This window comes from Cyclopterus lumpus, chromosome 20 (genome assembly GCF_009769545.1).
Source record: "Cyclopterus lumpus isolate fCycLum1 chromosome 20, fCycLum1.pri, whole genome shotgun sequence".
NCBI lineage: Eukaryota > Metazoa > Chordata > Actinopteri > Perciformes > Cyclopteridae > Cyclopterus > Cyclopterus lumpus.
This window is the reverse complement of record NC_046985.1, coordinates 7473652-7490073: the sequence shown is the minus strand read 5'-3', so window position 1 is coordinate 7490073 and position 16422 is coordinate 7473652. Positions and strand designations below refer to the sequence as shown.

Genomic DNA, 16422 nt, shown 5'->3' with positions numbered 1-16422 from the left:
CTCTCTACTCTCAAACAAACAAGCAATTGTCCCCTCAAGTTATGACTCGTGAGTCGAAACCTAATGCAAAGTTCTTTTCAAAAACTTCAGGCCTACAGTTTTTGACAATATGCTTTTTCAGTGTTGCCTTTATTTATATTTCCCCCTCTGCCAATGCAGATTAATACAGCAAAGGGTCCAATACATAGTGTGTGTCGCGCGCACACGTGTGTGTGTGTGTGTGTGTGAAATAGGTGTGTGCACAAACTGGAAAACAACCACTGCTTAACGTGTATAGTAACAAAGGGTTGAGGCTTGGCTGTGATAACAAAAGGAAGAAAGAAAGAAACTTGCTGGCAGTAAAAGCACACACACCTCATAAATAAAGGCAGCAACAAGCCTGACCAAGCACAAACTAATATAATAAGAAATCTAAGAAGCAAAGCGCCTCTGCAGATCATAATCAAAACCCAATTCGAGGTGACACACACATAAAAGGAAAAGTTGAAAGTTGCCCTCTTGTGCAGGAATTTCTCTGGAGCCCGAAATAACATCTCTGGCTGCATTGCCAGTTCCAGCAAAGCCGCATAAGAACAATTTGGACCAAAAAAGCATAACTTGTTAATCCCAAACAGATGTAACACCTTTGGAAGACTACGCATCCTTAAAATACACTTACAATATAAATGCGGTCTGTATTTGTCTGCAAAACATGCGCACATCTTTTGCTTTGAGAGAAAACAGAGGAGTAAAGACTTGAAAAACAAACACAAGGAACCACGTCAGGCAGACGAGAAGTCGTGTTAAGTAACATTTGGTTTGAGTTTGACTCGTAGAACTCTCTGTCTGTTTTCGCCGGAGCTCTTAAGTTTCCAATAACAAGGAATCTTCTCGATCTACTGTCTCGCTTGAGATGATTCACAAACTGCTGAGCCTGCAGAATATGTGTCAACAATTAAGTAACTGGCTCTATTGGCTGCATGTGCTATGCTGTGTACACAGACGTGTTGACAAGAAGACGGGAGCATCCGGTGAATTAAGATAATAGTGAGTAAAAACATGACAAATGTTCAACTTTAGAACATTAGTCTGCTTGCTCTAGGGAGAACAGATTAGAGGTTAGCCAATAACTGAACCTCTGTTTACCAAACATTTCCAGCAATGTGTACATAATATCAATTCTGACAACCATTATTGACTATTCTATGACTATAAATACACTGCTTTTGGCACAATCCCTTACATGAGGACAGATTAATATTTCAAAAAATATTTACTGCTTTTTCATTTGACGAAACATGACAAAAGAGATGTTTCAAACGCAAGAAAGTGCCTCTTTATTCTAACAGCCGGCTCCCTATTCTGCCTAACATATAATTATTAGTTATTATGAAGGCCTACATCTGTCTACCCTAAATCAGTTACTGGCAGATAAAAAGGTTGAATTCATAACAAGGGACAGCTTTAGTTGGCCAGAAAGCTTTAAATAATAACAGAGGTAAATGCAGATGACATTTGAAATCTGATCTGCAGCCTCAGACAAGAGGGCTCTCTGCCCAACAGATATGAAGTTATACCCACCTGCCAAAAAAGTGATTGAATAGGTGGACAGCTCATTTGGTTGTAGTATTGGCTCTTTTGCTTTGAGTGCAAGGGTTTCTGTTTTATTATTAAAAGGTGTTGCCAAAATAAAAAAAAGGCTAATAAAACAGATGAAAATCTTCAGTCGAAGATTTAGTGAAGCCAAGAATAAGAGACAATGCTTTACAACGGGAGAATATGACGTCTGTTTTTGTGTCAGAGTGACACGGGGGAAGGCTAGCCAGAGGATTTTGGATTAATGCAACAAATGTCTTCTAACTCATTTCTTTGGAAGGTCCCGTCCTGAGCCAATTCATCCACCTGGCCCCCACACCTCGCAGCCACGTCCAAGTTTCGTATCTGTGTCAATTGCTGCTCGGTTAAACAGTGACAGAACTATTCAAGACAACAATCTTCTTCTGACCGGATTTCACAATGTTTGCACAAGAGACCTTGTGAAGCTGCCTTGCTTCTTTTGCATAATGCACTTCAGTTGCCGCAGTTCTACTTTTCAACCCTGCTGATTCAGAAAGTCTCATAGTTATTAAACAGGCAATTCTGTACACAAATATATTTATAACAACAATAAAAAGAGCACAAAAGAAGCTGCTCCACACAATTAATGTCCAGTTGTTCTACTGTGGGTAGAAATCGTTCCTTCTTTAAACTGTTTGCACTATTAAATTCCAATTGCACTTTTTCAGTTGTATCTTTTTTTTCTCAAATGTCTTTTGTTCAATTCCCGTTGACGGACCCCCTCGCAGAGAAGCACCTCGCCTGTCTGCAGGAGAGAATAAAAAGAGTTTCTGCGGCACCTCAAAGCCATCTTGCCATCTGAACCGGGACCTCTTAAACATCATCATCTTTGCCTCATCATTCATTTAAATGTTATCAATTTCACTTTACACCTATGTGACACATACTGTATGTGGAAATGGGATTATGGCTAAGGTTAATATCATTTTTGCAGTATCACAATAGCACTTCACTGCAGCTGGAACTCTGCAGCAGGCAGAGAGGAGCAGCGGGTTAAATAAAGGGTCAGGTGGATTAGAGAGGCAGATTTGAGGAGGAACATTTGACGAACGGGCTCTTTGGGGCTTTAGTTTTGTTACATCAGCAGGGGAAAAAAACATGTTGGAATCAGAACAAGAGAAAGAGATTAGAAGCTGATATTGGGGGAAGAATGAACAAGAAAAATAGTCATGAGATTTGAGCTCAATGGCCCCTTAAGCAAGCTGCACCAGAGCGTGCAGGCGAGACCCAATCGCAGGCCCCCGGGAGAACAATATGAGACCCCCTCTAAACAGATTAGGCAGAGGCAGGGGGACATTCCTTCCCTTAACTGCAAACAGGACGTGAAAATGAGAAGAATTGGAGAGCGGGCTTACAATTCTATGTGCAACAAGTCTGGTTGTCTCCCTGCAGCTGCTGCTGTTAACGAGCATCGTTTTCACTGCTGTGAACTCACCCTGGCATCGCCATTGGCAGGTCTTGGTCCGTGGCTGAACGCCTGTGCTGGGTCTTTGTGGTAGACCTTCAGGCAGGAGTGATCTATGATGTTCCTGTAGGGGGAAGAGGTGTCCCATGGTAAATAGGCAGCCCAGTAATCACCATCCGACAGTGGCCGATCCTCCATCAGCCTGGATCTCAGTCTCTGCCTCAACCCCGCCAAGGGCACATATCCTGACAGAGGCTCTGACGGTCCTCGGTTGTATGACATTTTCTGTAAATCTCTGAAGTCTATAAAAATGCCTATTAATACTGAGTTGAAACGTGGCTTGACTACATAAACGGTGCGCCGTATGCTCCTTCTTATGCTGGTCTCACTCTCACTATGGTGTTGCACCCTGGATACCTGTACAAACCTTAAGGAATCACGAGACACTTTATTACAGCCCTGATAAAGGCTGAGTCACAGAGTACACATCGCACTTGGGCACTCTGGAAAGGAAGTATATATCTTTTTCTACAGCTAGGGCTGTTTGCTGTCTCGACACATACAATCGGCTGTATTATAGCGAAGACATGCTGGTGAATATTAAACCAGGAAGCCATAAGGAGCAAGAGGAAAGCACTTTCAGTGCTATGTGTGTTTGTGCGCTTGTAAATTAATGAAACGCACAACACACTTGTTTGGGGAGAGAACATCGGAGACATCTTGCCAAAGGGCTTTGTCTTCAAATAAAATGATTCCTACTAAGTTTTAACATGTTGGAAAGAGGAAGGAAGAAGCTTTCCAGGCCAGTGACACTTCCTCTGCGAGGAAAGTTTGGACAGGAAGTTCTCAGGGAGGGCAAAAGGAAAGGACTTCAGAGGAAGATTATGAACCCTGGATGTCCTAACTTGGACTGACACAACACAATACATGCAGCCAAACACATATTCTGCCTACGTTTATCACACACAATCGTCGGCCTTTACCTGACATCAGTGAGCTCGTAGTACATATTTCTCATGTCGTCTTTGACGTAGACGGCAACGCTGGGCGACTCCAGCATCTTCATGTTGAGCTGCTGTGGGAAGGCACTAACAAACAGAGCTCTGATAGTGTCGATACTGGTGATCTCATTCGGCATGCGGATCTGTTTGGTCTCATCCCCGTACTGCAGGTACAGCACACCTGCAGACAGAAAGCAGGGGCGCAGGGTGATTAGCCGAGTCGGCAACACTGACAGCCCGTCCCCTTCGGACCTCTGACCAAAGCCACTCCCTCAAATGTATCATCATGAACATAAACATATCCTAATGAATGTAAACTATGAGTATTGCTATTATTAGTACTCGCAGCTTGTAAACAGACAGGTGGCCTGGACAGGCGTATTACAGTCCTGCCACAGTCACAGATACCAGGATGTTTTTATTTTTTTGCAGTAAAAAAGATGACCAAACCCGGCTTTAAGTATTGACTGAGCAACTGGTATTAGAGACTGGTTGCTTAGCATATAGTCAACAAAGAATTGTCAAAATCTGTATTTTTACCTTTTTCAGCAATTTTTCACCTTTCCGGATTAATTTAACATAAAACAGCTCAATAGAACAGCACTGGCCAAACATAAAAGGCTCTGCAGTTTTTCTATGTTATTTCTGACCTGTGAAAGCCCAGTCGGCATCATGCCCATGTCACAAAGTCTGGTCATGGCTGCTCGGTGCCTGGACCAGTGCAGATATTTGGCCAGATAAAAATCCATTTCCACATTTTTCCACTGGTGTTCCATGAATGCCATCAAACCATTGCAGCTAACATAGAACACCAATTACATCCTATGTAGCCAGTAAACAGTCTTTTATATTCACCATTCGTGGTTTTGGAAATCTATTTACATTTTTTATTTTACTTATGAAATGGGCCACAGAATGAATGCTTACCCTCAATTCTTGCCCAAAGACTATTGAAGCATTTGAACTCTTCTGTGGTGTATAATGTCCTGATAGATCTTCAGTAGCATATTTGTGACTTGCAGTATCGTTCTAAATCTGCCACTCAGCTCCAATTTGTGTGACACATGTTTGTTTTTACAGCATGCTGTATATTCCAGACAAATGACTTGATATTGATATTTAAAAAGTGAGTTTGGGGCACAACATAGGGGGCAGAAGCAAGGCCGTGTGCTCAAAGTTGTGCATCAATAAGACCAAAGCCTGAACCTCTGAACCTTGGGTGTGGCTTCTGTTCTGTGCTTTTCAAAAACAGCGATGCACACGCCCATACTGCACTTGTATAAACAATGGCAGGGGACAGAAGACAACAGATTTCTATTTCTATCCTCTGATTCATTGCTCGAAATAACATCGCACAGATTTCTATTGAAGTCATCTGTAGCAACATTAGAACGTTAATAAACAAAACAAAGTATTATTTCATGAGAATCGTCCAGAATGTCACCTTTCATGAACTGCTGGGAGAAAAGACTTTCACTTTTACATTTGTGCACTACAAATAGTTGGTTTGAAGAAAAAGGGGAATGGTTTTACTTGGTGTAACCCCATAAAAGGACAGAGCCAGTAAAAGCTACCAGATGTTGGTGAAATATTATACGGGACCCTACATGCTCCACGAGACAGGGTGAGACAGAGAGAGGACAAATCCAGGAAATAAAATTGCTGAGTCTATTATTTGCTCTTTCTGGTATGTCTGGGTTTCTGGGTAGTAATAACTTAACAAAGTGCCCATTTGCAAAATAACTTCATCCTTCCCCTGAGAGCAGTTATGTTAATAGTCGGCTGGTTTTCATCCAGATGTTGGCAATTAATTCAAATGAGTTTGATGACAAAGCACCATTGATTGAACGCGCATTATGACGATTTTAATTCTTCAAGTTTCCGTTTTAATTGTCGAAAACAATGTTGAATAGCTTTGTTCTAGCACAGAGTCGTGTCACATTCCTGAGCGCCTGGTTTCACTCAGGATTGGAGGCAAATGGCCAGTGGGTTTCCGGACCAAATGGGCACAGCGCTGCAGACTGTCTGAGTGTTAAGAATTTTCCAAATGTATCCAGTGGGACACAACATCTTAAAACTAAGCACAATCCCGAAAAACATCATCATGTGCCCGTTAATGTCGTCACATAGTTTGAAATGCGACCATAAAAGCAGAACAATGCTCTATTAGAACCACAGGATGAATAAATACTACACACTTGATGCCACACTCTGATACTCACATTAGGGGTTTTAAGGATTTCCTGTTGTCTGTTAAGTCTTGTGATGCTGTGGAAAAGCCCACGCGACAACTCCTCCCGCACAAGCTGAGTATACTAAGCCCCAAACGTCCGTTGGGACCCACCGAAGTGTGTGCGTGAGAGGCTGTGGGAGGGACACTGTATCTAAGTGGTGCCCCTTCTTTTTCTCTCCTCCCCCTTTATCACACTTATAACCACCCACTGTCATAACGCCGTGTCCTGATGTTTTTTAGAGGGAAAAAGTGAGAGCTGGGTCATGTGTGTGTGTGTGTGTGTGTGTGTGTGTGTGTGTGTGCGCGTGTGTGTATGTGTGTGTGTAAAGCATATCTGTTAATAGTGTTTTTGTACAAGTTTTGCATCTCTGCTTCAAACGCGGAGCGAGAGGCGCAAAAAAAAGCGTGGAAAAGTGGCACCCTATAGTTTCATTCATTTTTTCACTTTGGTCAAAAGGCGTGCCATTCAGACGCTTTTCTATTATCCAGCAGCAGATGCCAAGCTGAGTTGTGAGCTACCTTTGAAGACTATTCTCCCCAAAAAACTACAGACTCTCCACTTTGTTTGGGAACTTCTCAAACTCTTTCCACCGCTTTCTCCCCCTAATGCAGCAACCTAATTCTGCACAACTCACAGCGGTTCTGCATATGGATGCAAATGAAGCCGTATTTGTGTTGATAAGACGACCCATTTCTAATGCTGTCAATAACACGGTGGCATACTGTGGATGGGTTCCCTAATCTTTCACTACAGAGGGAATTAATTATAATTACAACGGAGCCGTGAGTTGAGGTGGAGAAAGGGAGGAGGGAGGAGAGGAGAAGATAGATGGAGTGAGGGGCTAAGACGTGGACAAGGTGAGACGGTGAGATCATGGTGTGGTTGGGAGTTATTTAAGAGAGTTCTTAAGTTGTGCCAAGGTTATGCTAAAAGAGCTGCAAAAAGTATCGAGAAAGAATTAGTGTCAGTTCAATTCCCCGTCAGTCTATTCACAAAATCCATTTTAGATTGTGCCTTTATTCTCAATAAGTTCTTAATAGAGCAGATATATACGATTTTCTCTGTGGCAGTTTGGGGAAACAGAACAAAACAGTTGAACCAGAAGAAGCAAAGCCTAACTCAGGTACGTTTTCACAACTGCAAGGCCTCATCGTAAACATACCTAGCGAGCGGTCTTTTGTCTGGTTGGTCGATCGCACCACGGGCAGGCTAGCACGGATCCGGCTGCCACGGGTGAAGGCTGTAGGTGAGTCGGCGTCAGACATGGCGTCCAGCGACTCCAGGGAGGCCAGGGATAGGTGGTCGACCTGGTCGCCGGCGCTGGAATGCGGGCCGTGCTTCGGGCTTCTGCTCTGGAGGGGGAGGCACGTGGAAACATGACACGGCAAGGGTTAGACCAGAGACACACGGTACACACACACACACACACACACACACACACACACAATGATATAGCACATGCATTGGCATCTCATTCTTGAGAGGACACGACAAAGCGTTCTCATTATCTAATGAGTGTTAAACATACAATGCATGTGGCGGGGGTGGGGATAAAGATGCCGTTAAGGTTGAGCGTGACTCCAACAAGACAACTAAAGAAACCAAATGACTGCAGTCAGGCAAAAGGCAGAGAGGTGTTAATACTGGATGCCACTGATACACGCTCACACATCTAACGCTGCTCATTGCTGTCGCACAAACACATCGCAGCAACTAAACGTCACCAAGCACCAGGAAGCTTCTGATCATACTGCAGGAGTCTCTTTGAGATTTCATTTGCACCTGCCTGAGCCAGCCCAGGGTCGAAAGCTAACAACAGATAACGAACGGTTCAAACGGCATGATCACAGACTGAAAAAGATCAAAAAAGAAACCTGCAGTGTGGGTATAAAGAAGAAGGAATTCCCCCTTTTTTTTTACACCACTGATTAAGGATCAAGAATTGTGTCATCAAAGTCTTGAGGATCCGTTGGCTTCTCCTGTAATCTGATCTACATGTCATGGCATCCTCGAGCCACAGCTACAATAAGACAATGTGTGACCAGATACTACAGTGCCCGTAAGGTGATCTGTGCCACAGGGGCGAGGTGGGACTAGAACTGAGGGGTCAGCGAACACTGGGCTCTTTATGATATGCTCTTCTTCTCTGGCAGTGTGATGCCGTCGAGCTTAATGCAGCTGGAGACACAAGGCCGAGTCCACCGGGTTATCTCGAGCACACCCGCATGCACACGCTGCTGTTCTCTCACACTCTATACGGACAAATTAAGAATGTTAGCTTTTCATATGAAGTGCAGTTGACATTTGTGGAAGCGTTCATGGCCAGAGCGGCTTTATCCTGGCAGCCAGACCAGTGCGTTGGCAGGCACAGACAGGTCGTAAGCTGAGAGGCACGGAGGCGTAAGGGTTGGGAACATGGTCACACAGGAGATGCTAGTGAGGATGCACACATGCAAAGTAGCCACACACACTGGCACGATGCAGATAAGATAAAAGGCTGACTAACTCTGTGGGGCAACTGGATTTTCATCAAGTACCTCTGAATGTCAAGCTCAGAGTGAAGGGAGGAGAGCATGCTCTGCAAAGACTGATGGGGGAAAAAAAAAGGAGAGAAGAATAAAATAAAAAGCAAATGGCTCGCACATGCCAGTGGGAGGGCGAGATGGAAAAAATAAATGGTCATCAAACAAAACAGAGGAACCATGGAAACAAATCAATGTCAACAGCAGACCAAAGATTTTAAAGGAGAACACAATTTTACAGCAGAGAGTTTGCATTTGATAAGCTTATTTCAGTTTATTAATTTCAGTTTTAGTTTAGTACTGACAGAAATCCTTGAAACCCCTCCACGTAATACTTTCTATTCAATACATTAATTTGCATCATCAATATCACACAGTATCCCGTCATCACTGTTCTCATTCCCGTGTGATATTTGCTGAGTTAAAGTGTGCAAGCATTTACTGTAGGTGATGCAGCGACCTGACACAGCAGGCAAAACTGCTGAGCCATCACTCAACAACTCCTGTAATACCATTTAAATATGCTTAGGCTTGCAGCACCCACAGATTAAACATACATGAATTAAAAATATGCCCGTACACTGTTAATACAGGATGATCGTGACCTCTTAAAACAGAGGGGTCACACGGAGTTGACGGGTCACCTGAAACCAGGCATGTGTAGGGAAATGTAATATGAACACTGAATGATTAATGAGCGTATGCATTGGTGTTGGGTCCAAACAGCCCTCCCACACTATTGGCTTCCTCCATCATCCGCAGTTAGTTATTATTTTAGACTGGTCTGGCAGTGTAATCCAACATATTGCAAAATACCAAAGCGGAAGAAGATAAACCTGCAGTTCATCTTTAACTTATATAAATGTTTACTTCACATGTTTTATTGGTTTATTGCATGACATACTTGGTGAACTAAATGTATACTATAGCCATCAGATAGGGCTGGGCTAACATCAACTATACTATAACAATATACTTTTGGACAAAAACAAATAGTTTTTGTATTTCAACTGACTGGAATTATTACTTTGTGTAACCAAACATGTGTTAAACAATTACATGAAATATGAATATCTTCACAATATGATTCTACTGAATTTTGCCCGGCCCTACCATGAGGTACATTTAGTCAAATACAAAGTTGAATATGGAAATGTAGAGGAGCAGAGGCTTCACAGGAACAGTATTAGATATTGAAGAAATACACAATAACTTTCTCAAGCGTTCGATGGGAAGATCCTCATCGGTTATGTACTGTATATGGACCCCCGCTAGCTGTTTCAAGTCTTTATGCTAAGCTAAGCTAACTGCCTCCTGGCTCCAGCTTCTTTTTAATGAACAGCTAGGAGAGTGGTATCAATCTACTGAAACTGTTCATTGAAGTCTCATAAGATAAGCTAGTAGTTAAATCAAGATGTAACTTTTGTGAGCGTCTTGTTTTACTTTTAAGTGCGTTAATTAAAACTGTTGCTTTCCATGTCAAACAAATCACAACAATGCGTTTATATAAGCACTGTGTGACAGCTGGAGAAGAATTGCACGGGAGAAAAAGAAAGTTAAAGCGGAAGCAGTCGCATATAAAAGTGCAGGAAATTGCAAATGAGACCTTCTGCCTCCCTGTGGAACGAGGTAATTAAGTTCAACCACTATGCGCCATCCCACACCTGACAAATGAGGTGTCCCCTCCAAAGGTCAACCGTTTAGTCCAGATGAACTCCTCTGTCTCCTTCTCCCCCTTCCTCTTTCTCATGCATGCACACTGGGATCATTTTACCGAGGAACGGCTACTTTTCTGATATTGCTCGAAAAGCCTCGCATTAGAAGCCACTTCCTGTCCCGGCTAACCCCATACCGCTTTAGCAACCAGATGTGAAAACAGCAGGCCAACCGCTGATTGCCACTGTAAAACCTGCTTCAACCCGCTCGCACCTACGGGACATTCCACACCAGTGATCCCCCCCCGCCCCCCCCCGCATCAGTCAAAACCATACAGCTTGTGATTCGGCTTTTCCAGCAGCGGCTCCCTCTGTACGCCACATTTGCTCTGACAGCTCTGATGGATGTGAAACCGAGACACTGACATTAGCTTATACACAGGGATATGACAAGTTATAGAGTCATGAAAAGAGCCCCTTGAGAAGAAACGCGTTGAGGAAATAGATCTCGGAAGTGTTAGAGAAATCTGAAAATGTCTACGAGAAGGATGGCTGTCTGTGAAGTGCTGTAGCCAATGTCAACGGGTTGTCACCTTTGTCAAATAGTCAGTCATCGTGATTCGAGGCTGTGAGAGCAGCAAGCTCAATGCCTCATCTAAATGCACTGCTCGCAGCAGCTTTATATCAAATGGATGTCAAGTGGAACGCAATGTTTACAGGCCGCGATTAAGCAATCATGCTTGTAGGGGAAAAAAACAGATAAAAGAAAGGAAGCAGTTCAAATGTGTGCGTGTTGGGTGTGTGCGTGTGTGTGTTTGAAACAGAGGGATACAAAGACAGACTGAGCGTATGCATGAGTGAGTCAGGCCATTGTTCCAGAAGATCTGACCCGAACCCAGGACATCCTGAAAACATTTATGCTACAGTGGTTTGACAAACACTACGCTGTCGTTACGAAGAAAGCTCAGGTTTGTGCACGTGCATGTCTGCACACCCAAAATAAATGTAATATTAAAATGCTTTACAATGCGTTATAAAACACTTTGCACCCTCTTCCAACGGCAACATTTCACTTCAGCGGACCTGCACCCGAGCGTGCGGGTACGGTACGGGGTGCTTTTCATTTGTACTCGTCTTGAAATGTTCCAGATCAATTTGAAACTGAAGGGACAAATCTCGCACAATTTCACCAATCAGAACAGATTATGTTATATTATGCGGCCCCTGTCTTAGCTCCTGACACGTGCAAGCGGGGACGGGGCGCTTAGAGTAAATCACAAATTGTTAAGAATAATGTCCGCTCCCACCCGGAGCCTGCTGCGTCGTGGAGAAAGCTGCCAGAGCATCACGCACCCCGCCTGCTGCCAGCCTAGACAAAGCCCACTGATTGGGGCCTACTTTCTTATATAATCAACACAATTGGGGTTATAATAGCTTACTCATAACATAGCGTGGCTTTGACCTTAAAAAAAAAAAAAAACAGATTCTCCTGACATCTGTAGATCTGTTTAGCCTTTGGGCTCCATCATTTTGGAAATATGTGATTAACAATAATAATATAGAGTGAGCAAACACATACGGGAAACAAGTTGCATTGACTCCTTCTATAATGTCTTTCTAGACGTGAACAAATACAAACATGAGAGTGGAAATGGAAGCTTGTGTGGCTTTAAACACAAACTGCGGTGTTGTGAGCACAGCTTCCCACTTAAGATGCTAATTTGGCACGAGCTTTGGGAAGCGGAAATTGAGCTAAATGTAATTACCTGGCCTGATCTCTATGGCAAACACATAAACAGAAGACAGCAGACATTTAAACCCTTACTTACTTAACTAATCTCATCGTGACATGCTATTCTACGTAGAGCATCGGCCCAGGGTGGTAAGCGTCACATTTGGGTGAGATGCTTTTAGAATGTGTGTCCTTGAGAATCAGTGCAGTCCTCCCTTTTAGCATTGACAAGTGTCACAGTTTTTCCACAAAAAAATACAAGTTCGAAAATCCGGCACAAACCTGCAAGAGTTCATTAAAAACAGCCGTGAGTCTAAAACTCAATGCCACTGCAGTGCTGCTCAACTTTGAATCATAAAGCCCCCGTCAGTCAACCAGTCAGCGCTCGGTCCATATGCTGTCTGTGGACAGACCATCATCCTTTGTCTCCCCTAGCCTTAATGACATTATACCGAAATCCCCTAGTCATCCATTCCCATTCATTGCTACCACATCCCTCTCTCCCTCCCTCCTCTGATGCATTCCTCCTCTAATCCCTTCATCCAAATCCCCAGATGACCTTTCGAAAAAATGGGCCCGTTTGTTAATTAGTGTGTTAAAAGGAGATGATTTTATAGTGTGCACAGTCAAAGCTGACAGTGAAGGTGAAGCTAGAAGTTGTGGCAGTTCGAGTCCTACAATCTACGAGTTTATAATCAAAAGACCACGTCAGGCAGAAAAATAACCACAGCCATTATCATCCTATTAACAAAATATGACATTGGCAAGTTAAATATAATCAAGCAGATCTGCCATTCAGACTGCAAATGAAAGCACAATGCTGTGTCTGCTGACCCCGTTCAGAGGAGGCAAGATGACTATCTCTTCCGCCACTGACATTTCCAACAACTGAGCCACGCCGTCCAATTGATTTTCCGCCCACTCACGCATAAATGACTTAGTCACGGTTATCACCAGCAGACATCGCCACTCCCCTGAATGACAGAGGTTACAAAAGTCAACTTTGCGTGACCATCAGATATATCGGCCAGTGGGAATTTGTGGAGTAGAAAACTCTTTGAGTCTTGAGTCGCCACACCAGTTTTAAAAGTCCTTTCAATCTGAATTCATGAGTCATCCTCGGTCCTGCTCAAACACATTTCATGACAAACATGACATCACGTTCTAAATCATCTAAAAAAGCATAAATGTAGTATTTACCATATCAGACCGACGGCGATATCCTTTCAGCAGTGACTGGAAACAGGATCATTTCCTCCACTTGTTATTCCAGCCCTCTGTACAACTGCCCGTCCTGCTCCCTTCCCTTTCTGATGTAACTCACAGCGGATGCCCCCGCTTTTTTGTATGTCTGACGTTATGCATTGGTGCACGACTGAGCGAGACTTAGAATTAGGGAGGTCTGTGCGAATCACAACGTTCAAATATTTCTTCAGCAGCCTACGAGTAGAAAATAGGATCCCCGAAACACGACATAAAGTTTCCATTCAGGGCAAAAAAAAAAAAAAGCATTTCATCATAAAACGGCAGCTCGAACACTAATCCACATGTCCATCTCAGCTTCCATCTCACTGCCCAGTGGCTGAAGACAGAGAAATGACACTGGTGTCCAGAAGAGATAAGACCCTGCTCTACCTTCAGGAATCCTCACAGCATATGCAAGATAGATACACTCAGCAGGCCCTCGTCCTATAGAACACACCCACATCCACACACACACACACACACACACACCCACACACACACACACACACACACACACACTCAGACACACCGAATGCATGATCACACGCTCACACATTGTTGGAATCATTGCAGGAAGAGCAATTGGTGTTGCTAGACTTCACTTTTTCATTGACAGTTTTAAAACACGCGTTCAAGGCGAGGCCTTGCATAAAATGACAGGTCCAGACTTATACCAAGACAGATCATTTACTCGTCTTGCATGCAACGATTTGCTCACACCCACCAAAGTATTAAGTCTTTCCCACTCTAACAAAAAAAAAATACATGCCAACTATTTGCCAACGGGGGCTGCGCGGGCAATGATCTGTCAAGGACTTGTTCTTTAAAATCACTTCATCAACAGCAAAACACATTTAACCTGGGAACACTAACATTATCCCAGGTAACCACACACACACTCACTCACACACATGCACACACCACGCGCACACGCACACACACACACACACACACACACTCCACACACACTCCCACAGGACCCCTGCATGCTGAAACACAAAGAGCACCCATCCACATATGCACAGTGGACAGAGCACGCTCATATTTCCGATGGCCCGTTCACATGACACGTCCTCAACATGAACCTGGTCCGCCTCCAGAGAGCGTCTCTCCTGAACAAAATCACTTCCAGGTCTAATTTGAGCTCTCTGGAGTATACCTGAGAACGCGTGGATGTGTGTGTGGCTCCGAGCCCGTGGTTACCAAAACAAAGACGGCTTTCTTCTCTCCCGAGAAACCAGAGTCCTGCATCCTCTACATCATGTTGCACACACAGAAACGCGCATATAATCTACTGGGATCAAAGGGGCTTTATTCTAGTACTGCCGAAGCTAAAGCTTTTTGCACCTTTATTCCATAACAATATATTTAGAGTGTGGTTTTAAATCACGGTATTTTGTCAAGTGTCAAGTCTCCTCTTTCGTCCCATAAAACCAGCCCTGATAATGGCTTTGCTCTTCATGCCTAATTAACAACATGCGCTCCTCCACTGAGATTTATTATACCCGCGTTTCTGTGTGTAGAGGAAAAGGAGTCAGATAATCAGGAGTAAACTGAAGTTTTAATTTAACTTGATAAAACTGCATGTAACGTTTCTGAATCTCCTGAAAAAAGTGATCAGCGTTTATTTTATACTTGAAAGTTAAATACAGACTATTTTATGTGCTTATCTATAATTTCTTATAACTATCCATTGTTTTTATCCTCTTGTTGACTGATCGAGACATGACCTGTTTTTGACCTCTGAGAGACACAATGATAAACATTGCTCACACCCACAATTCTGAGCTCTTAGCTCTGGATGACTCAGTGATGTGATAAGTCATGAAAACTCAACTGTTAATAAACAGCACGCACTGATGCTTATAGTGTTATATTTTCCTCTGCACTGAGCTGACAGCTTATTATTTTAGCTTCCATGTTCACACCATCTGCAAAGTGCGAAGCAGCAAACTAAACCAACAGGTACCTGGATATGTAAAACATCAGCCATAGTTGAGAAAAATTATGGTGTCACCCCGGGGAGGTGGTGCTATGATTAAACTGCAACGCATGCTCCATTTCTGTCAAATAATCTAATTTATTACTGATTCCATTTGCTGCTGATGCCTGAAATATTTACTTTCCCACTGTACACTTACTCCTATTCCAGGTGTTCCCAGTCGGCGATAACTCTATGTCATTATTGTTTAGTAAAATATAAACCTCCTTCTCGTTCTATCTGCTGAAGATTTGTTTGAAACATTTAGAAAAGCACGTCTGACTTTGAGCCAAGTTGCCGCCAGTGCTTTGCTCTGCCCCACAACCACACTGCACCCCTTTGTCTGCACTGAGAAGGGTCGACTGGAAGTAAAGCACAGGGGATCAAAATAAGGTTTGAGCCAGATGCTTGGAGCCGGTCCCGTCAGCGGTGAACTCATCCCGATGTGCCTCTGTGTCTGATTGCCTTTTTGAAGTTAGGCTCATACCTTTGGCCCAAGGTGGAGTCCAGATGTCAGGCTGCATGCAAAGATAGCAGCGTTACAGATGGAGGAAAACAGGGAGAAACCCCTTCTCCTGCTTGCCCCCATTTGGTGCTGCGGGGGTGATACAACTTGTAATATTTTTGTCAATATATAAAAGATATGAACAGTTGTGCCAGTGATGGCGATCCGTCAACATGTTCTAGATCTGAAGCATGAACCAACAGCATATGTGTCATATCATCCTGACTGGTCACAGCACATTTTGTCCATTAGCTAGTCTATTAATGACTTGCATCAAACTTGCTGAACAAACAAAGAATGGGAAGGATGCCAACATGCTTGAAGCCTTGTGCCTCCTTCAAGAGCCAAGGAAACATAAAAAACCAACCAAACAGGTAACTACTGGGAAGGATGTGGCATTTGAGGGCGTAGGCTATTCAGTAACTGACAGTTAAAAAAAACAACTCATCTCATGTTATTAGTGGCGATATATTACAAAATTCAAACGTTGGATATGTTTCTTTCTGCCGGTGTGGTGCAGCATAGAGCGACAGCCGGGGTGATAAA

General features: G+C 43.4%; 1 protein-coding gene across 9 annotated transcripts in view; it reads right to left on the bottom strand.

The window, feature by feature from the left end:
- si:ch211-285f17.1 (sickle tail protein) overlaps window positions 1-16422 on the bottom strand; it is a 78719-nt gene that overhangs the window by 18841 nt on the left and 43456 nt on the right. For 7 of the 9 annotated variants that reach the window (XM_034560278.1, XM_034560286.1, XM_034560281.1 and 4 more), the window contains 3 exons: window positions 7399-7588; window positions 3985-4183; window positions 3032-3125 (listed from right to left, as the gene is read on the bottom strand). In XM_034560278.1, the coding sequence (XP_034416169.1) occupies window positions 3032-3125; window positions 3985-4183; window positions 7399-7588 (483 nt within the window). Of the gene's footprint in view, window positions 1-3031; window positions 3126-3984; window positions 4184-6224; window positions 6301-7398; window positions 7589-13345; window positions 13389-16422 lie in introns of those variants that run through there. The other 2 variants (XM_034560283.1, XM_034560285.1) reach the window with 2 other exon arrangements.